The sequence below is a fragment of the Charadrius vociferus genome, unplaced genomic scaffold (assembly GCF_000708025.1).
Source record: "Charadrius vociferus isolate BGI_N301 unplaced genomic scaffold, ASM70802v2 scaffold800, whole genome shotgun sequence".
Classification (NCBI taxonomy): domain Eukaryota; kingdom Metazoa; phylum Chordata; class Aves; order Charadriiformes; family Charadriidae; genus Charadrius; species Charadrius vociferus.
The window spans coordinates 322,909-345,448 of NW_009646525.1; the positions used below are offsets into that span (position 1 = coordinate 322,909).

The 22,540-nt window shown below is 43.4% G+C and overlaps 2 protein-coding genes across 3 annotated transcripts in view; one reads left to right on the forward strand and one right to left on the reverse strand.

Annotated features, from left to right (window-relative positions):
* Positions 1–9,498, forward strand: part of PLA2G7 (phospholipase A2, group VII (platelet-activating factor acetylhydrolase, plasma)) — an 11,969-nt gene extending 2,471 nt beyond the window's left edge. The window contains exons 1-11 of one of the 2 annotated variants that reach the window (XM_009885396.1): positions 15–54; positions 708–832; positions 3,463–3,613; positions 4,247–4,340; positions 4,897–4,965; positions 5,438–5,585; positions 7,015–7,128; positions 7,415–7,506; positions 7,920–8,093; positions 8,748–8,896; positions 9,257–9,498. In XM_009885396.1, the coding sequence (XP_009883698.1) occupies positions 728–832; positions 3,463–3,613; positions 4,247–4,340; positions 4,897–4,965; positions 5,438–5,585; positions 7,015–7,128; positions 7,415–7,506; positions 7,920–8,093; positions 8,748–8,896; positions 9,257–9,360 (1,200 nt within the window). In that variant the 5' untranslated portion in view covers positions 15–54; positions 708–727 and the 3' untranslated portion in view covers positions 9,361–9,498. Of the gene's footprint in view, positions 1–14; positions 55–705; positions 833–3,462; positions 3,614–4,246; positions 4,341–4,896; positions 4,966–5,437; positions 5,586–7,014; positions 7,129–7,414; positions 7,507–7,919; positions 8,094–8,747; positions 8,897–9,256 lie in introns of those variants that run through there. The other variant, XM_009885404.1, reaches the window with a different exon arrangement.
* A 3,900-nt stretch (positions 9,499–13,398) lies between these two features.
* Positions 13,399–22,540, reverse strand: part of TDRD6 (tudor domain containing 6) — an 11,402-nt gene continuing 2,260 nt past the window's right edge. Inside the window, exons 2-5 of the mRNA XM_009885524.1 lie at positions 16,065–22,479; positions 15,509–15,627; positions 14,324–14,413; positions 13,399–13,515 (exon numbers count right to left, since the gene is read on the reverse strand). Coding sequence (XP_009883826.1) covers positions 13,399–13,515; positions 14,324–14,413; positions 15,509–15,627; positions 16,065–22,479 — 6,741 coding nt within the window. The remainder of the gene's footprint in view (positions 13,516–14,323; positions 14,414–15,508; positions 15,628–16,064; positions 22,480–22,540) is intronic.

Below are 22,540 nucleotides of genomic sequence, written 5' to 3' on the forward strand. Positions count from 1 at the left end.
CCCCCCTCCCTGCGCTCGGCTCCTCCCCCGCCTGGCTCCGCGGTGTCACCCCAGGTACGGGCCGGGGGCGGTCAGAGCTTCCCCAACAGGCTCTCCTGCTCGGGCTGCCCTTCCTTTTCCCTCCAGGGATCAAATCCAGGCGTCATCATTCCTCTCGGGAAATTGGCTACAGCGCCGGTCTTCTCCACAACATCCTTCTCCCCCAGGTTCGGTTACCGAAGAGCTGCAAAAAACTTCCCTCTCTGCCCTTCCTACGAGGAGGAGCAGCTCCAGGTCGTAGCCCGGCACGGAGGGAACTGCCTTCGCCTCTGAAAGTCACCACTTTTGGGCTTACGCTTCTCTGTTTGTGCCCAAGAAGTGAGACTGCGGCTGCTCTGCACCGCAGCACCTCGACCTCCCGGGTGCCACCGCGGCGTCCCCGGGCCTACGGTACCTCCCCAGCCTTTCTGTTTAGCACTCGGCGTCGTCCGAACCTTGGGATTCAGGACACTCTGCTCCAAGGAAATTCCCCAATGGAGCAGGTTAGGTTGGTTACTCAGGATTTCAGGTCTCTGATTCTCATAAGCAGATACTTGTATCGGCTCAACCCTCAATTTCCTCCTACTGGGCTTTCAATGCGCTGAATTTTTTTTGGGGGGTGGGGGGGTAGGTGATGTGGTCACAAAGGGTGTGGGGGTCTCTTGATTTGCTTTGTGTTTTTTTCCTAGGTTTGTCGGTGAAGGCACTGATGGAAATGGGGAGCAACAGCACTGAGAAGTTTTACAGGATCCCCGAAGGAAAGGGACCGCACTCGGTTGGATGTACAGACCTGATGACAGAAAATGCAGTTGAGGTAAAGCTCTTGGTTCTTTCGCCTTTGGATTTCAGCCAGAATGTTAGTGAAACAACTTGCTGTAGTTTTACAGATGAATCAAACAGAAGTATGTGCAGGGATGCTCCATGGCTGACACTCACAGCTGAGCTTAATGTCCTCTCTGTCCCGATGTAGGATGTGTACTGGGCATTTACTGGATGGATGTAGCCTGCATGCCTTCCCCATGGCTACCTCCTCCTAATGTCCCTGCCTTCCTGACTGCCCTACGCACCATACTGTAGAGAAGCTGTGTCCTCCTGGGCCCCACGGCGTTCTTCCCACCCAACCCACTGCTCCCTTCTGTGTTGGGCTCCCGGGGAGACTCCACACGCAGTCGCCGTGACCGTACCTGTTCTTCTCACAAAGATCCCAACGGGATTTGGCAGGGCTGGCACTGGTGTGCAGTGTTTCAGCTGCAGGGCACAGTGCGAGCTGTCTTCTCAAAATTTTATCTGTCTGAAAAAGAACAGGATGTCAATTCTGCAAGCGGTTAGTACAGAGGGAAGCCACGATAAGAAGACGGAGGCAGTAAATAGGCAGCTAATGAGCTTGCTGATGGGTTTCCAGTTCAAATCCTCTTGCTTTTTCATTTCCCTGTGAGAACACGCCTGCATTTACACTGCGGTTTTACTCCTCAGACTAGCCGGGTGTAGTGGGACTTGTGATCAGTTTGTAGTGGTTATTCGTATGTTTTCCTTTACTCTACTGATCTTACGCTGTGTTAGCACAAAGAAGCGATTAGTTTCTCTTTGCAATCAGCCCATGTGTGTTTCTTAGATAAGCAATACGTATAATTAGAGTTCTTTCAGGCATAGATAAAACTTTCCCTTCCTGGTAAGCAGTTAGTCACCTGGGGAAGTTCACTAGGACTATTCTGGGATCAAATTAATATCATTACCAATAGGGAGGAAGGTTTGATGATTTCTTCCTTAAAGGCCTTTGTGTCAAAGGTTGATTTAAGTTTGATGAGTAAACAGAAACAAGCTTCATTAAACAAGCTTTTGGTATACATTGTGTAGGAAACTGATAAATTCGTGTTCAAGAAACGAGGCTTTATTCCCAAGAGCTCGTGTTCTTTTTGGCCCGAGATTTAACTTGTTAAAACAAAAGTACAGTCGGAGCAAGACAGTGAATTTGAATAGTGTGTCGCAAATTCCCTTGCAAACCAGGAAGTCAGAATGCAAATTACAGACAGTTTGTCCGCTGGGAGATCTGCTTTAAGGTGTGCCGTTAGTTTTTTGCTGCGTAGCAAAAATACCGGCAAGGGGGTATGGCGGGTCGGTGTGAGTGTGGAGGGCTGGGGTGGTTCCTGGAAGACCCGGAGTGCAGACAGTACAAGAAGATTCGAACTGGTGGTAAGAAATGGAGGCAGATAAAACACAGATTAACAAAATGGCATTTGGAAAGATGGACCTCTACAGGCTTGTAAACACCCTGATGAGGAGGAAGAACAATATATTGCACTCCTCTGCTCTCCAGTTGGCCAAGGGCTTTACTGACAGCCTTTTGCTCAGGTCAGCCAGGAACACTATAGCCACGCTGAAACCATGCCCCTGACTCTACCCACATCTCCTCTGCTGGACCACACTTCCAGAAACTAGTCTCAGTGTAAAATTTGTCTTGCTCACCTTGTGGGAAAATATACTTCCAGGAGGGTCCTTTTTTCCCCCCAGGTAAGCAAGTGGAACTGGGTCAGTAACAGCTCCATGAGACTCACTGGTGCAAGGAAAGCAATGATGGCTCCCAGCTGGAAGGGTGAAGGGAACACTGTCACCCCAGTGAATCTGCTCAAACTGCATCATCGTACTGTTCCCTGAAGGGAGGCACAGTGAGGAAGACAAAAGAAAAGATCCAGCAAAATGCAGAAATGCAGCAAATCACAGAATCACAGAATTTTTAGAGTTGGAAGGGACCTCTAGAGATCATCTAGTCCCACTCCCCTGCCAAAGCAGGATTGCCCAGAGCACATTACTCAGGACTGCATCCAGGCGGGGCTTGAAAATCTCCAGAGAAGGGGACTCCCCCCCCTCCCTGGGCAGCCTGTGCCACTGCTCTGTCACCCGAACCATAAAGAAGTTTTTCCGTGTGTTGGAACGGAACTTCCTATGTTCCAACTTGTGCCCATGCCCCCTCGTCCTGTCACTGGGAACCACCGAGAAGAGTGTGGCTCCATCCTCCTTCAACCTACCCTTTAGATACTTGTAAGCAATAATAAGGTCTCCCCTCAGCCTTCTCTTCTCCAGGCTAAAGAGTCCCAGCTCTCTCAGCCTTTCAAATAGGTAGTGAGTGTTTGTAATGATTAACTTAATTAAATGGAGCATTTTGAATTAGCTATAGGCTAACCTAGAGAAGGTGATGTGTACCTCTACATGGATGCCAACAGCCATGCTGCTTTAAAATCATTGCAGGGACAAAAAGACAGGAACATAGGATTGGCATCAAAGCCTGTATAGGGTAATTTTCTCCTGAGATCCTCTTAATTCTCTTGAGCTGTCATTCTTATATCTGAATACATAACATCTGAAGCCCTTGACATAAATGCTTTTATCTTCCATATATAAATAAATAACAATCTTCCTTTTTTTTTTTTTTGTCCCTTTGTATCCCAGGGAAGCTTCTTGCGCCTGTATTATCCATCATGCGATGCCACAGATAACGAAGAGGCACCATGGATTCCAGATAAAGAGTACTATCAGGGACTCTCTGACTTCCTTAATATGTACCGAGTTGTGGGAGAAAGGCTTTTCCAGTACTATGTTGGTAAGACCGGTTCTGGTTTTATTCCTTGACTAGCACAAGGGCATGAGCTCTGTATGCAGGTCGTTGCCTCACTGTTCCATAAGCAGTGTGTTATCGCTGCAGGACGGAAAAATAGTTTCTCCTGAGGAACTGTGTGTGTGTTTGGGATGGGTTTGTGTAGCGATGCTGAATGTGACCCGGTTCTCCGGCAGACCCGCCATCCCTGACTGCTATGGATAGGAGTGTCGGGGCAGTTTGCTCTAGGAAGGGCTCGGGTCAGCTGTACCTATGTGTCGGGATTTAAATCCCACAGGGAAATATGCAAATATACAAAGGTCAGCTAGATACTAAGGTCTAAATACCGATGCCTAACACTGTTCTTGAAACTCTGTTCTTGTAGGGTTTAAGAGAGATGTAGGGCTTGTGCTGGGCTGTGGATGGGGAGGAGGAGGAGGAAAGTATCTTCTGCCAAGTAGAAAGTTTTTTTCAGAATCCAACCCGTGTTTGTCTTGTGTATTTTAAGGATGAGATTTGGTACCTTATCTTCAGATGACTGCTCTGAAATCAGTGGTCAGCAGATTCTTGGGATCTCTCCCACAGGAACAAATGCTTTCTCTTGTTTCAGTAATGACATTTGCTTTGATTTTTATCTAGGTTCAGTGACCTGTCCTGCAAAGTCAAATGCTGCTTTTAAGCCAGGAGAAAAATACCCACTCCTCATTTTTTCCCATGGACTTGGAGCTTTTCGGTAATTCTGCAGTTTGTTGACAAACTATTTTTGTCATCTGTGGAGACAGCAGTCTCCAAGGATGGTTCTGAACAGATTTTTAGTAGGGGGGTGAGATCCCCGTGGAGCTGAAACAGATTTGAAGAACAGGCTGCTGGGTATCAGTATGCCTCCACTGAAATCAACAGCAGTAAATAAAAGCAGGGTTGATGTATTTATTGTTTCCTTTTGTATTATGTATTATTATGTATTATGGTGAAGGTATTTACCAATCCATAAGCATGTCATGAAGATTAGCTAGTTGGTTTTTGGACAGCTCTCTGAAGATGCAAAGTGCTACTTTTTGAAAAATCATTAGCCTTTTTCCTTCTGAATAGATAGTAAAACAGTAACAAGGTTTTGGGAACGGGCTTTGGTGCCTGCCGTACAAAAGCCTGCTCTACTGGCTAGCAAATCCAAACAGAAGAAATACTGACTGGGGGCTAGGGCATATGTAGTGTGGTCAACGTTTAAAGAGTAACGTAATTGAAATAATTATGTATGCACGTATCTCACCAGAGTGTGGTTTTGATTGCAGGACGATCTATTCTGCTATTTGCATAGAGATGGCTTCTCAGGGCTTTATAGTGGCTGCTGTGGAGCACAGGTGCGTATACTGCACGTTTCTGAGTTCCGATGGAAAGAAACTTTCTCACATTGAATAGAATGTTATTTATTCTAAAGAAGAACTTATGATTTATTTTCTAAAAGAAAAACTAGCGTATCTTCTTCAGCCATGCCCACACCCCCTGTTTCTCTAGCTCAGCTCTTATCTAAGCCAAGGGAATTTGCTCAGATAAGCCCTTGAATGAAAAGTCCCAGGGTAGATATCACTCATCATTCTTCAGGCCTGCTATTTTTCTCTCTCTTACTGTTAGAACGTGGACAATATAAAGGAGGTGGGAGTTTTGGTGGGGTTATTGCATTATTTAGAAAGTCTGTCTACGCTCAGTCGTGATTGCAGCAGCACTGGCCGGTAGCTGGATCTCTTGAGATAAGTGAAATCTAAAACTTCTGCTGACTTCACCTCAAGCCAAATGGAATACATCCCCAGAAATAACCTCTTGTTGCTATTACAGAGACGAATCTGCTTCAGCAACGTATTATTGTAAAAAAAAGTCCATTTCTGAACCGCCGGAAGAGTCTACATCAAGCATGGAGAAGGAGTGGATCTACTACAGGAAACTAAAAACGGGAGAGGAAGAGCGCTGTTTGCGCCATAAGCAGGTACTCGTCCTAGGGCTGGGCGCTGGGGAGCGAGGCAGGAGTGGGGTGTTGAGGACTGAGAAATTTGGCCTCGTCTGCAGTCGTCTGCCATGACTCAGGGGATATAAAAAGATGCATCAAGTCCTTTGTTCCTGAAGATGGGAAAGCCACCAACAGCTTTCTTCAGAGCATAAACTACTTCCTCAACGAAGCTTTCTCCTGAAGTTGCACTGTCGAGCTTAGTCAACTGTTTCTCCTCTGTGTCTTCACACTTTTGCTGCCCAGCCCGGTCTCTAAGTGACACAGAGCTGAATTCAAATGTCTGTGTGGCCTTAGGCTTGCTTTAGCTTTTGTTTGCTGTTGGGCAGGGAGATGAATCACAGCTGCTCTACGGGGGATGTTTGCTTCATCATCGTCACACTTCAGCGTGGTTTAGAGCAGCGCAAACAATGCAGACTTCCTGACTGTAAGCAGCATCCATGCTAAATGTGATTTGCCCATACTTACGAGCTCCTCCAAGCTTAGACTTGACCTTTAAAACATGGGAGTGTTTTCTTCCAGCTAAGGCAGACTCAGACAGGGAGGTGTCTCTCTGGATCTCCCTGGGCCATGCAGACAGCAGTACGAGTGTCATTTCCTGTGTGCCTACAACACCCTACTTATGAGTCTAAATACATAACGTCTGAGCTTGCAAATAACTTCCAGAAGCCGTTGCCTGCAAATTTGACTAGTAGACAAGACAGGAGATTGAGATGTATTTGAAATTCAGTGATGCGCAGACATCTCTCTGGCTGCCTACATGCTGCGGCTCCCAAGGATGCTACTGTTCTTTGGTTCTTTTTGAAGCTTTTCTTTTACTAAAGTATCAAAATCAAAACCACTTCTTATACCAAACAATGAAAACCTTCACTTAAAACAGCTTTACTACAGTTTTCAAGAATGTATGTGTATATATAAAATGGGAAGGGCTTCTTGGCCGTTTCTTATTTTGGGTTTATCCAGTGTAAAGACAGTTTCAAACCTCTCATGCAGATGAGGCAAGTGATGTAATGACATTTGCTCATCAATGTGAGCACGAGGAGGAGCCGCAAGTCAGCCTTCCTTGTAGCTGTGTAGCTGAAGCCTTTGTACATCCCAACAAGCCCTTCTCTGAGTAGTCACAGGATGAAGGAGTTGAAGGTCTGTGGTGCATGTTGTAGGCATAAATTCCTCCACGTGCAAAGGACCTACACAAGAGCTTCAACTCTTTGGATCTCCAAAAGTCAGTTTTGTTGTTGGTCAGACCTTGTGAGAGTTCCGTTTTACAGTTCCATTCTGCAGTTCAGAATAGTCGTTACCGTATCAGGCACTTAAAGGAGAAAATAATCAGACTAAGTCTTGTGTCCTGAGGGCCTAGCAGTTGTCTGATAATTCCTTCCACTGCTCTGCCCCAACTTCTCTTTCTCCCCAGGTGCAGCAAAGAGCGCAGGAGTGTATCAAAGCTCTCAATCTCATTCTTAAAATCAATTCAGGAGAGGAAGTAATGAATGTACTAAATTCAAACTTTGACTGGAATAGCCTGAAGGTGAGTGAAAGGCGGCGACTGCATTTTGTTAAATGCTTGATAATGCTTCTGGTTTCCCTCTTCCATTTCTAAACTGGTTCCTGTAAACTATTCTGAAGATCACAGTGTAGATCTATGACCATATTCTCAGGTTATCCCAAGCTGGATAGATAGTAATGGAGCTGAAATGATGTTCTTCCTACTTCAATAGGATCTATTGCCTAATAAATTACTCCCTTTAAAAAAAAATAAAAAAGAAAAAGTTTGGGAAAGAAAGTCTCTTACGGCACCTGGATTTTTTTGACAGGATTCTGTTGATACTAGCAGAATAGCTGTGATGGGACACTCTTTTGGTGGTGCTACAGTTATTGAGAGTCTCAGCAAAGAAATAAGATTCAGGTAAGTATGCAAAACAAGACAAGAGACGTTTGGCATTGGCCCTACCTAAGATCCCCCAGCTACTAATTAGCTCTTGAAGAAAAGTTTTGTTTGGCATGTCTTGTTTCCTCAATTCATGTTTCTTTCAACTGTGGGGATGTGTGTGGATACAGCTGTATCATCTTCTATCATGATACTGTGGGACCCTGCAGAAGCTCCTGTGCCCAGCTGCACCTGGCAATGATGACAAGAAGTGCAATAATGGATTCGTTCTCTTCCCCCAGAATAGAAATCATTTTGAAACAAAATGATTCATTTACCTGTTCAGTATCACAGAGACTTTCTCTTCCCATGTCTCCTGCAAATCAAAGCATGCTGAGAACTCCCATACAAAGCTTTCTGCTTCTGTGACAACATCCAGTTGCTTTTGACAGGTGTGGCATTGCCCTCGATGCATGGATGCTTCCAGTAGGCGATGACATTTACCAAAACAGCGTCCAGCAACCGCTGCTTTTTATCAACTCTGAAAAATTCCAGTGGGCTGATAATATCTTAAAGATGAAGAAGCTCGGCTCCAACGACGCAAACAAGAAGATGATCACTATCAAGTAAGTGTCCAGGATCCATCATTTCTGTGGCGAAAGAGGAATCTTTATTCTCTTGTTGGAGCCGTTCAGTTATACGTAACTGCAGACAGACAGATGCTAGTTCCTCATGGCCCAGGTTTTCACTGCATGTTTAAGTTAGGCAGCAGCACGTCCCCCACTGTGGAGACAGAGACATCTCTCAGCGCAGGCAGTAACGCTAAGTTTAAGGGACTCCAAGGTGTGCCTTCCTGCCCTGGGGCACAAGTTTTGCTCTGGGGCTCATGCATCATCTGTGTCTGAACACTTCAGATAGCCTTATGGGTGCAGTAACGCACACATCTAGTGAAAGCGCTGTGTGCAAGGGAGTGGGTGGCTCTGTAATCCACCTTAGAGCAGAGAGGCAACTTGATCTTGAAGTTTTGCCAAGCCTACTCTTTGCTGCTGTTGCAATTATAGTGGCTTAAGTAAGCACGCACAAAACTTCCTCCCTTCCATGGGTAGGACAGAATTTACTGCTGATTTTGCATGCTCATGAGATAAACCAGTTTTATCTTCTGCTAAAGAAGACTGCATAAGATGGGTGACTGTCTTTCAAGAAGCCTGCGCAGCCCATGGCACCTTTTAATCAGATGACTGCATTCTTATAAGCCTGTTGGATCATTGTTCTATTTGCAGGGGGTCAGTGCATCAGAGCTTTCCTGACTTTACCTTTGTGAGCGGAGAAATCATTGGAAGATTTTTCAAATTAAAAGGAGAAATAGATCCAAATGAAGCTATTGATATTAGCAATCACGCTTCATTAGCCTTCCTGCAGAAACATTTGAGTAAGTATCTGTTCATATCGAAGTATGAAGTTAAACTAATACTTAATTCCTATAAAGCTTTTTATATAACAATTCTGTTTAGAACAAGACCAAAAGTAAGCGTGTCAGAAAAGTTTAAGTAGAAAAAACAGACTCTTTCTAGAGGTTTGTTAGTTACTTTTGTAATCTAAGCAATTCAGAGGAGGAACAGTGCAGTTTTGTTCTAATACATAAATACCTGGTATCATTTTTCCCCTCCTTAAAACATCGCCTCCTCTACTTTGATTCATCTGTATGATAGTTTCATTTTTCAGTGTAGCTTTACAACAAGCTGATTACTTAATTCATTACCGCTCGAGTCTTCTTTCCCCTGTTTTATAGGTCTTAAGAAAGATTTCGATAAGTGGGATTCTCTTGTGGATGGCATAGGACCCAATGTTATTCCTGGTACCAATATTGACTTATCTCCAGTTGAACCTGAATAAGGCATACAAAGAAGTACTGGAAACACCACGGACATCAGGACACTAACATTGGCCAGGCATGTGACAGCACTGGCCACCTGCACAGCTTTTGGTGTGTGGAACAAAAAAAAAATAAATAAGGCATTAGGTTACATTATCAAGAAAATGTAGAGAGGTTTTAGTTCAAATGAGTTAGTGGGATTCTCTGAAATGCTGCAACAAGGGTAACTTCTGCTTTATAGGCAGATGGGGAAAAAAAAAAAATCACATGATGGTAATTTAGACACTTTTTCTGGTTTTGACTTAAAATCCAGTTTGCAGAGAGAGATTAAGTTCCAAGGAATTCAACTGAAGTTCTGCTTACTAAGCTTTAAGTCACTTTGCATCCAGCAAGCCTTTTTTGCAGTGTAAGAAAAAAAAAAAAAAAACACATCCTTGTTGTTAAACTACTTTGTATTTCAGCTGTGCTCTGACAACAGTTGAGAGCTGGAGCAGGTTTTTGCTCCATCTAGTCAGAGAGGTGCCAGTGGAAGGTGGTCATCAAAACTGTCTTATTATAAAATAAGAGTCACAGTAAAAGTTACAGGAAATAGTTTAAGGTAAGAGTAGAGAAAGTTGTTTGTTCAGACACAGGGCTTCTCATATGAGCTTAATCCACTTACAATTAAGATCTGTGTTTACTGCCGTACTGAGAAATGTTTGCATTCCAAAAGCTGCTGAAATGGGTCACTCTTGTTGTAGCAACTGTAATTCCCCTTCGGCAAAGCTCCAGGTAGTGCCTCTCTCATTAATCTCTGTATTACCGCTATCACTCAGTCATACTGTTGTAGTTGAAATTACAGAAAAGATGCATCACTTCTACCACTCCCTTTAAAGAGGAGTATGTAAGCATTGCTTGATCATCTTGATGTCTCCTATGGTTTAATATTCTCCAGACACTCACCTTTGTCCAGGTACTAGCATTGCTGTCTGTATCTGTCAGTAGAAGCAGCTGACTACGTGGTTGGCTAAAGGCAGCTGACTTTTAGAAAAAAAACTCTTTGAAGCTGTCACATGGAAGGGTGACTTCTAAATGAATAAGCCTTGCAACAGTGGGACTACTTCTAACTGTAGCCTATTGTTTCAAAATCAGGTTACAAACAAAACTGAAGCAAGTGGAACAAGCAAAGCAGTTAACAGTGTAATTAAATATTTATAGGATCTGTGATCTTAACATGAGATTGCAACAGCTTGTTTTTCAAGATTTAATTAAATTCTCTCCAGCCTACCATCATGTACTGTCTTTATTAAGGGAATCAACATGCAAGTGTTTTTCTTACTGAGTGAGCACCAACACTTGAGATCTACTGTGATACTCAGCCAGACTATTACACCATCAGTGATCTTGGGTTCCTAAAAACATGGCAGCACAAAAAAAAAAAAAAATCTATAGCCTCTGAAAAGGAGGAAGAACCTGTGCTATACAGGAGCACAGAACAGGACTGGAAAACAGAAACCCCTTTTCAACACGAGCTGGAGAATAAAAGGTGCAATAAGCTGCAGCTGTTTTAGGAAGTCCTTACCCCACTGTACGCATGCAGCAGCAAACCCATTCCACTAGATCTGCTTCATATCTAGAAGAAAAGCTTCATCTTTAATTAGTGCAACTAAGGCCATGTCATAAATACAAGTTCTATTTTGTACATGACTGCATGGTGTTTCGAAGCATTCAGCATGGCTCATAGTGCTCTAGAGAACTGCTTAGGGTCAAAACAGAACCAGTAACTGCAAGATGCACATAGCTACATCTAACTCCAGTACAAGTAAGATACTCTTTATGCATACAGCATTTAGGCATGTGCACAGGAAAAGAACACAAGTCATTAGCAAAACACTAATCAGCATATGCTAGCCAAAGCTTTATTCCAGTTTCATCTATTGCTTTATAACAGCACCAAGTGTGAGGCCTCTCAACACAAAACAACTCCTCCCACCCCCAAAATACCCTCAACTTTTCCTAAGGGGGAAAAAAAAAAAAAAAAGAAAAAACCAACACACTTAACAATGCAACTTTTCAAAAAGGAACATAAGAAAGTAGCATTGTGCAACACAGTGGCTTATACAGCAACTCACAAGAAACCTTTGTTCAAGAACCACCCACCAACATCTAGATACAAGTTAATGCACACACAGGTTCAGTAAGGAATGCCAGTCAAGAGGCAAATTCTTAGTGAAGTAAAGAAAGCACAGCTGTAAGAAGCCAAGCTGACAATAACAGTCTACCAACAAGCACTATGCCTTGACAGGGAAATATGACAGTGACAGGCATGTGCTCAGTTAGGCAGAAGCAGCACTCAGTGCTTTGCCTGTATTCATGTTCCCGTGAAAAACACATTTCCATGGGAATGTTTGTGTACACAGGTAATTGTTCAGCTTCATGTGATGAATGTGTCACTTGTTTTCAGGAACTCTGGAGGACATGAGGATCTTCAGCTAAATCTGAACTGCAGCTGGTTTGCTTTTCTACAGGGAATAAAAAAAAAAACCAAACCAATAGGTTAGACCCATCAGGATGTTTCATAAACATGTATAAATGCATTAATATCTGAAGTCATAGCTCTACAAGGCTTCAGACTAAGTGTCATCAACGTATTGGACCATATTAAAAGACTGCACTTGTGCAAAAATTTTGCATAAGGCTTAGAGAGTTGAAACAATGGAACTGCCCAAGAACATGAAACAAGCAGTGCTCCCAGATTTCAGTTAAGAGTTTAAGCCACTCCATCCCTCTGTGGGCTTAGCATAAGCCACTGCAGGAGTTTTTGCATCCTGTGGATCAGGTACTTTCTACTCAAACTGCCTTTCCAGGCAGCAGCTCATGTGTGCAGCAAGATCCAGTTCTGTGCCACGTGGCTGCATGACCTTAGCTCACATTTTCTGCACTGTTGCTGAGGGTGCATACACTAATACCATGCAGAGTACTTAAGAACACAGACAGTGGGCAAATTTGGGCAATAATAGTTAGCAACCAAGGGGGAGGGGGTGGAAATACCAAAACGAAGTGGTAAAATCTGGACAAGTATTATCAATACCACAAACAGCAAGATCAAGAATAATCCTGCATTTGAGCGATGCAATTGAGGGAAGATTTGTAGATTCACCAGTTCAACACCTTAATCAAGTTATTTTAATTACGTTTTTGACCAACGAGTAATAGATCTCTGTTGCAGGCTTCATTATTTGTTACCCATAAACCAGTCCGCTTTCAGTACAGTTGTACTGAAATACAATCACCAATTCAATCACCAAAACCACAAATGCTATCTCTACTTAAACTTAGTTCAGTCTCCATCAGGCAACCACTGCTCAAACACAGGAACAAGATGCCCAGAGAGGTTCTGGATAGATTCCAGACCTGCAAGGAAGGTCCTAAGCAACCTGATCTAGTTGGCCGTCCTTTGAGCACCTCCAAAGGTCCCTTTCAAGTAGGACTGCTCTATGACTCCATAGCTTAGAGAAATAGTATATAATCAGAAAGAACCTGTACTATTTTCTTTGGTACACAGAACAGGCGTTCACGAGTAACACTTCAAAATTTTTAAGTAACAATAAAGATGTACATGCACTTTTCACAAACTATCCTTACAACAACTAAGATGGTATTATTATGGGTTTAGATTCATAGATGAAGATCTATTGAGGGATTGGGGTGTTCAAACCCCAAACTACAACACTTGGTAGATTCTGCCTAGCAGTCACTCACCTTCCCTCAGAAATACAAGCAAGAGTAGCATGCTGGTAGCTGCTGCTTAAAACCCTACCAAAAAAAAAAAATCTATAACTTAGGTGTACCACCTCAGCTTGTCCAAGAGGCTCAATCTCCTAGGCTGACTAAATAAATACTAAATTGATTTCTAGTTAAGAGAGTAGCAGCTTTCATTACATGTATTCATCATTAAACTGACAGCACGTGAGCTGATGCTACTGAGAAAATTACAACAGTATTAAGTAAATACATAAGATCAAAAAAGTTTCAACTATTTTCTAAAAAAAAAAAAAATCACATCATTTTCTAGAATATTAGAAAGCATCCAAACACCAAGTACACAACCTCTTTTGGAGGTCTAAAGTAGTCTTACCTTGAAGCAAGGACTCCTCTGGTAAGGACTGCAAGTTTTCTGTCGCAGGGGTTACTGCCTAAACGAAAGGGGATTCTCTTAGGAAGCTGGCACTATTGCCCAGACAGTTTTCCATTGCGGTGCTTCCTTTAATACTAGACTAACTTTTTACATCAGCACAGCTGGACTCTTAATTTACTACTGTTTCACCCTCTTCTGACTCACTACAGAAGTCCTCTGCCCACTTTTTTTGCTCTGATGCAAAAAATGCATGTAAAGAATGAACCAGAAATTCATTCTGTTATCATATCAGTAGCATGGCTGACAACACGCAATTTGAGTTCCAGACATGAGGGTTTTTATTTGTTGGTACTTCATGGAGGACACTAGTGAAAACCTTATTACCATTTCCTAATTACTTTGCAATAGAAGTATTTCACGATTTACCAGTTAGTTACATGCTCTACTAGCGTGATCTGTCACAAGCCACATATCATCAGCATTGTTCTATAGTTCTTGATTAATAGTAGTCTTCCAGTAACATGTCTTCCTTCAAGTTGTTTTCATTAGTCTATTCCTAGACTGAATTCACAGTCTGCAGGCCAAATGGCTGACAGCTTATATAAATAGTTTACATAAATTATATCTGTTATATAATGGATTTATACAAATTTCTGTAGATCTATGGAGACTATTAGAGAAGTAAGGACAGTGTGATGTTTTAAAGAAAAATACCATGCTTTAGCAGTTGACGTGAATGCAGACTTAGATCAATGCTACTTCGCCTTTCTATTTTCATGGTCACACATAAAGTCACAACTAAACTCAGAGCGCCCTTTCTAAAAATTGCTACTGTCCTGCCCAATCCCACTACCACACCACCATACCTCAGATGATCTGCAAGCCCAGTCAGGAATACCGTTCCAGACATTCTCAGGATCCACAACCTCCTCATTGCCACTGGAGAGATTCAAGACCTGTATGGACAGAGCCAAATCATATCTAGCAGAGCAGTGGATCCAGAGAATACACGCGGCAGATAAGACACAGTAGTAGGAAAACACAGTTGAGAACTCCCTGCCTTTGAGAAGGCTTTCAGTCTGGATCTCGCAAGGAAGTGCAAGTTAATCTCTAATAAAACTGAATATTGCAACTGAATCTGCTCAAGGCTTTCCCAGGCTTCTAACCCAAGTATGGTGAGAGAGGAAAGCTGGAAGACACCTACTAGAGAAGAACCAGTAGGAAACTGATGAACAGGTATATCGCTACATACCTGCCATTCATCTGAATACAGCTGAGGTTAGCTTTAGATACATAAGGAATCTGCTACCAAAAGAGTTGGCTTCTCTGTTCTCGGGCATTCAGTCTTACAAAAAGTTACTTTTATGAAGTGATCTTTTGAATTTGCAACCTCAAGTTAAAACTTAAAGGCCCTTTTATTCAAGTATAATGTCCACACATATGTGTATATGTACAGACACACCACCCCCCGAAACTGGAGGAAGACTTCTCATTTATCCCATAGCTTAAACCGCAGTAGAACAAGGCAGCCCATTAGATTATAATCTATTGTTAGTTAACTCCCACCAACCACTAATTCAATACACATTTCACTGAAGTGGGAATAGTTGTATATTCTTCACTAATTGCAGTATAATTTAAGTTTCTTCGCAAGTTTCTACTGTTCCAGCACTAATTCCTCAAAACATCAGTAAAATAATGCTAAGTTGCATGAGCATTTAATGGTAACATAGCTCCGTAGCAGAACATTAACACGCAGGCCAGACAGAACCACACGCATGTGAGTATGTGTCTCAAACTGGAGCCAGATCCTTCAGTCTTCCCAGCCAATGCACGGGAAGACGTGAAGGGAATATCAAGTGTTGACATACAGCATCCGCTCTGTCTAAGACACTGCTGTTTCTACGTAGTCTGCAAGTCCAGAATGAGCCTTTGCAACACTGAGTCTTAAACTCTGTAATGGACTTACGTAAAATATTCAAAGTTTGGAGGAAGACTAAAGAAGGACCGTTTCTTAAGAATACAGAAAAGAGTATTCAAACCATACTTACCCTAGTACCTTTTTCAGATATCTCCAAAATGCGAGCCTCACACCATTTTAGAGAGGTCCACACCACACATTTGGAACCAACAGCAAAGGCCTTCAGATTACAAGTATACTCATTGCATTCTACGAAAATGATGACATAGCAATGAAGGAGAAAGGAAAGAAAAACAAAACACAAAATCAACCCCTCCAAAAAATTCAAATGCCTCACAACCCTGATCCCACAGTCCCCTGCTCCCCTCCAAACTACTTTTAATTACTAAATATTTGAAAGTTAAAAATTTGTCATCCTGAACAGTCTTAAAAATGCATTTCATGTTCAGAATTTCCAACATAAAAATCATTGACCTCTTGAACTAAGATCAGTTGTTCTTAGACTGTCACATTATCCATGAGATACTACACTTAGTCTGATGTCTTTAACCCATCAAAGCATACTAGCCTCGACACTAATAGAGTAACTTATTAGGGCATAAAAATTAGATTTCTACAAGAAAGCTATTCTCATGTTTTAACGTGCACATTTTGATTATTTAACTCCTTAAAATCAGATACTTTACCTGCACCACAGTCAGCTAAGTTCTCGTTTTGCTTTTTTCCTACTTCATCCTCAGGCTTACAGTCTGCAGATTGCACACGTGTATTTCCACATTCTTTAAATGAGTCGGTCAAATCTCGTTTCATCCATTCTTCCACATAACAGTCATCTTTCTTCTTCTGCCACTCCTTATGTTTCTCAACTTCATGGTCACATGATTTTACAGGGCAAACTGTTAACTGATTTGTTAAGTCTTTTGTAAGAAATGAAAATTGACTTCCCCTATTTGCAGAACTTTGCAGTGCAGCATGTTCCAACCCTAATGAGTCCTCTTCCCCATCTTCCTGAGATGGTTGCACATCAGGCAGCACCAGTTCCAGAAGCTGCTCAATTTCCGCACCTAGCACTGACAGTATATCATCAGTCTTCAGGTCCAGTTGCTTCTCAGGTCTACCACCTGATGAAGACAGGCTCAAGGGAGGAGACTCTACTTTCATCCAATCTTCTTGTATAGCTTCTGCTTTATGAGCTCCAGACAAATCCAATTCCAGTTTTGTTGCCTTCTCTCCCAAAGAAAGCTGAACATCAGGAGTCAGCTCTACTGTCTTCTCTCCATCACTAACTGAAGGCACTAAGTTCTCTCTCTCATTAAGCAATGGTAAGATTTCAAGAAATTTCAGAGCTGCCAACTCCCCCGTCTCCTCACTCACAACTGGCAGCTCAAACGGTTCCTGTTCCAACACTTTCTCTCTTGCTTCACTGGCCCAAGCTTCGTGCATTTCAAGTGATTCCGTTTCCAGAGCTTCCTTTGTTTCTTCACCAAAGGAGGACTGCATAGAAAGTGCCTCTAGCTCCAGGATGAGCTCTTTTAGATCATCATATGAAGAGTGCATTTGTAATTGATCCAGTTGTACTAATGTCTCCATTTCATCACTTGAAGACGACTGTGCCTGAAGCACTGGTAACGTTTGCGGTTGTTCTTGTTTGTTTCCTAGGAAAAGGCTGGCTGCTGGAGCACTGTCTGTCAGTTCTGCTTTCAGCTCAGCATCCTCTCGAAACAGTACTTCAGGTAATTCTTGTTCTGCAGCTTTCATTTCACTCCCCAAAATATGAAGACTGCAGCTTCCCATTGGCTGCAGTAATACATTGTTATCGCCTTCAGATAGAGGTACCTCTTTATCACAGTTTATTTGATGCTCAGCTGTTTGACATGCATCATCAACCTTCCCAGACACATACTCAACAGCTCCCACTGACACATTTGCTTCTACAGTATTTAAACGCTCAGAAGTTACACCCAGGAAAGGTTCAAAACAAAGTAAAGCACTTTCACTTTCTTCTTGAGCTAATGCACAAACAGCAGTAGTTTCTCTTTCGAGACAAAGACCTGTAACATTGTTTGAACTTCTGCTTTCCTTTAAGGGGTTTTCAAGGTTTGAAAAAGCATTGTCACCAGTTCCTTTATTGGACTTCCAAAAGGGCTTCATCTCTTCATTAATACTCTTGCCAGCAGCTTCCAGCTTGACAACAGAGAGAGGGATTTCAGAAGCTTTATCTCCCCGAGTTTCTACAACTTCAGCTTCTAACAAAAGGTCTTCAGTCATATCATAAAACTTCTCTTTTGCTTCACTAAGCCATGAGCCCTCTGAGGAATTGAAACCTGACAGACAGCAAGCAAATGCTTGATTAGGTACTTTGAGCAATTCACACGGAATTTCTTTGACCATGTCCAAGCAAACAGCTTCCTCGCTTCCGTAATCCACATGTCTAACAACTACATTGTCACCTTTTACGCTGCTAACTTTAGCTCTATAGAACTTTCCATCTTGGCTATATTTAGCTAGACAAATATCGCCACTTTTAATACAAGATCTGAAATCATTCAAAGAGTTTGGTCCAAGGGTTTCAGCTTGCTCTATTTTTTCCTCTATGTAGTTCATCTCTTCTGTATCTGCACTGCGACTCCAAAAATATTCTGGACCATTTACCACTGTGACATAAATTTTTACAGTCTGGCCTGCCTCTGGGAACATCCAGATAAATGATTTACAATCGCTTCCACTGGAAAATTCATTTTGTGCCTGAGGAGGCAGAGACTCACACACAGTTACTGTGTCACTGTTCTCTCTATCGAGTATTTCTGCTGAACAAGATCTTTTCCTACTTGCAAGATTTTCATCAGCTAAATCCACTGTTATTATACCTTGATGGTCACTGAGAATAACTTCCCATTTATCCTCAACCTTTTCTACAAATTCACATGTTAGCAGAACTTCACTTGTTCTCTCTGTGAAGTAAAGCACTGTTTTCTCTGCCCAGTCTGTATTTTTTTGGCATTTAAGTCCACCTAGGAAGCAGCGAATGCATATTGCTGGAATAGATAACAAGTCTTCAGAAAGCCTGCGTGCTTGATCAACATTAATTACTGAAGTATTACCATAATCAATATATTGTACACTTAATAAATTGTCAGAAGTCTTCTCTTTTACTACAGCTCGATACCACAGGCTGTCTTCTGAATAAACAGCACTGATTAAGTCTCCTGCTTGGAAAAGTTGTCCACAAGGGCTCTTTGCTTGCGTCCTATTGTTTAAGCTTTCTGAAATACTGTTAAGCTGAGCCTCGTCACTTTGAAGTTGAACATAAAAATCCAACGGATCATTTACATGAGACACATACACTAACACTTTAAGAGCTGGCACTATCTTCTGTGGAAGTAGATCAGATTCATTTTTAAATGTTATACACCCGCCTTCAGCATCAGATTTATCATCTAACTCTGTACTCATCTGCATGGAAAGCAGAGACTCCTCCCCTGCTTTATTTAACAAAACAGCACCCTTCTTGCTGCTAATCATGTCATCAGATTCTAGTATTCCAGCTGCCAGCTCTCCCTTGGTGACAGGCTGGAAAAGGTTTACATCCTCTTCTTTCAAGTGCCTTTTGCTACTCTCCCCTCCCTCAGAGCCACATTTTCTTCTTTCAACAGGCATTCCTGCATTTAAAGGGGACTCTGCAGTCTCATTCACATCTGTATTTCCAGAGCACAAAGTTTCATTTTCTACACACCTACACAGTCCTGTTTTGCTTAGTAAGCTTAAGCCCTCCTTCAGTTTTGCATTAATTTGAGTATTACCATCAAACAACTCAATCAACAGTTTACCATCAGATTCCTTCGCTACCACTATTGCTTTTAATTGCCTTTCTAGGACAGCTTGCTTAAACCACGTTGTAGCTTCTTTGGGAACATTAGCTACATCAGATAAGGAACACTTAATGGCCTGCATTGGCAAAAGCAAGACATCACAAGCATGCCCGGGTAAAGGAAGCAGGTTATCTTTCTCTATTGTCTCTGTGTTCCCAAAATCCACAAAGAAGACTTCTGTATTAGGTTTTGTTTTCATAATTACTCCCCTGTACCAATGATTATCAGTATACTTTGCTAGACACAATCTCCCAGACTTTTGCAAGGTTTTTAAGCTGGTCATTGTTTCGCTTAGGCGACCGATGCTATCAGTAAGCTGTGCTAAGACATCTGCACATCTTTCAAGTTGGCAGTAAAATGTCCATGGATCCTCAACATGTGTAATATAAACATCTTCCTCACTCCCAATTTTGATACCATGCATAGAATAATAGTAAGAACGAAGCTGAACTGAGGATACCAGAGACTTCTGAGGAGATAACGGTCTGGCCACACCTCTCTTGGTCAGAAACTGGCAAGCACTCTGAAAGGGTGTCATTAAATCTACAATATTAAATAGCTCCTTATTGTTTATGGAAGCCAAGGCAAATATTGTACACTTCAGTTCAAAGCGAGATGATGACGTATCAACAAACTCCTGAAAAGCCTGAATTGCTTCTTCGTCCCAAGCAAAAGGATCATGACCATTTGGTTGGATTAAGTTGTAAAGGCTGCACCTGAAAGCCTGAGCCTCTAACCTAAGAAAGCGTTCATGAGTTGAGCGGAGGTTTGTTAGAGAGACCAACTCTCTGTTGCCATAGTCAACATATACAACTTCTACTTTTTCTGCAGAAGTAACTTCACTAGTAATTAAAGCCCTGTACCATTTTTCATCCTCTGAGTACTGGGCTAAACATACAGAATTTGGCCAATCGTGTGGGGGGGATGAATTTTTACAATACTCTTGAATTTCAGCCATTAATACCTTAATGTCATGGCAATTTCTACTTAACTGACACCAAAAATAACTAGGATTTTCAACATACGACACAACAACATTGACTGTACTTCCCACTTCTAATTGACCCCCGTAAGAGGAACTTGGCTTCATTTCCACATAATTCTGTCTCCCAGAGATGGGCATGTTTTCCTTGCCCTCATACTTCTGAGCAGGAAGAGATTCACTACTTTTAGAACTGTGAATGGCTGCAACAGGGATCTCTCTGGCCATCACAGCTGCATAAGGATTAAGTGCTCTATCACTTCTCTTTAGATCAGATTCTTCTCTGAGCCTCTTTTCTGCATTTATTTGGTTTTCCTCCCCAGCACGTGCTGAGGGAGAGGCCTGGCTCACAGCCTTACCAGATAGTTTCTGGACAGTTTCAGGTATTTCACACCTCTGGTATTCAGCATACCCACCCTGGGCCATGAGTTTACTTACACTTTTCTCTCCTAATTGGGACTGGTCAAAAATTTCAACCAGGTATTTGTCACCCTGTGTACTCAAAAAGCGAACCTTTAGTCCCTTGTTCAGTACAATCTCTCTGAAGGCAGACACAGATGCTTCACTCCAACTCCCCCTCAGAGGGGAGACACCTGCCAAACAACACTTCAGAGCTAAAGTAGGTAGTTCCCTGAACCGAGGGAGTAGCTCCTTTACCGCACAGCGATCTACAGTTTCGGTATTACCTCTGTCCACCAGGTATATTTCTACCCCACTGTCCAGTACCCTCGTGATGACCGCTCGATAAAAGGCACCCTCTTTCCCACTGGCACAACAAAAGGATCCAGGCTGCAGGTCCCACCCAGTACCATCCAGCTTCGTGGCATGGGAGTAAAAATTCCACATGCAGTGCCTCAGCTGCCTCAAGAGTTGGCAATGCTCATGGAGCTGCAGCCAGAATTCAGATGGGTCTTGGACGTGGGAGACCTGCGCAACATAGAATGCGCCCAACTTTGGACACACACCAACTACAGGAGCAGAGGCAAAGTCTCCGTGCATTAAAGCAACAGGAGGTGCGCCTGGTGGCAATTCCAGTTCTTCAGCTGTGGATTCTTCTACTTCCAGTGGCTCCCGAGCCTCAGTTTGGCTGACCTGTGTATGGCTGCTGACCAGACAGCAAGCCTGCACCCCAAAGAGATGGTTCAAGTTGATGCCATTTTCCCCATACAGGCTCACGTAATAGCAATGCTCAAAGGAGCTGAAGGCTTTGATGTGAGCACTCACTCCTTTGCCTAGCACCAACGCTTTCAGTTCATCGATCTGCAATGGGGACCAGCCACAACCCCCATCTGAGATACCCTGAAGAGCACAGGCATAAGTCACCACAGGCATACGAAAACACTCAACAGGCAAGTGGCGCAGGTTACCTCTGGTCACAGTCTCCTTCCTGCCATAGTCCACAAAGATCACTAGAGCCACTTGCTGGTCCTGCTCCCCAGCAATAAGATCCAGCAGGAGCGCACGGTACCACCGGCCATCTCTGCCACATGCAGCACAGGGTGAGCCCACCTTGGGTAATAAATCCTGCTCCCACTGGTCACAAGCATGGCAAATGGTATCAGAAAGGCAACGGATCTCCTGGGACAGGCTCTGCAACTGGCAGTAGATGCGGTGTGGGTCAGAGACATGGGTCACTAGGACAGGCTCTGTCACACCCAACTGAAGCTGTGGGTAGAAGTAATCCAAAGCAGGTGACACAGGCTGATATGACAGCAAACCATGGAGAAGCTGTGGCACTGTAGAAGTCACAAGGGAATACACTGGAGGCTGCACCTTGAGCTTGCTCCTTAAGTGGCCATAAGTTAGGCAGCGCCTAACCACCTGGCAGAACCAACTGGGAGGGACCTGCCTGGCCAGGCCCAGGTGATGCATCTGGGCCACTAGCTGGGGCAGCTCAAGCAGTATGAGCTGTGGCGTCATCACTGCCCGCACCAGGCCAGACACCTCCTTGCCATGCAGGTAGCTGAGGAACTCCATAGCCTCCACTGTCCAGGTGGAAGGTGGTGCATCCCCACAAGCTGCCACCCTGGGGCCTCCAGAGGGCATCACGTCAGCCACAATACAGCTCAGCACCTCCGGCGGCAGGCGGAAAAGCTCCTTGCAGCCCCGCGCCAGGTAATAGGCAGACGTGACCACGGTGCAGCCCTCATCGAGCAGGAACACACGGTAGACCTGGCCATGCCGACCCACCACGCAGCAGCGGTACCAGAACCCGACCACCTCCACCAGGCCCAGGTCACCAGTGCACAGCTCAGCCTCAGCAGCCGCTAGCCCGCTGGGATTCGGGGCGGCCGGCAGCCGCGGCGCCCCC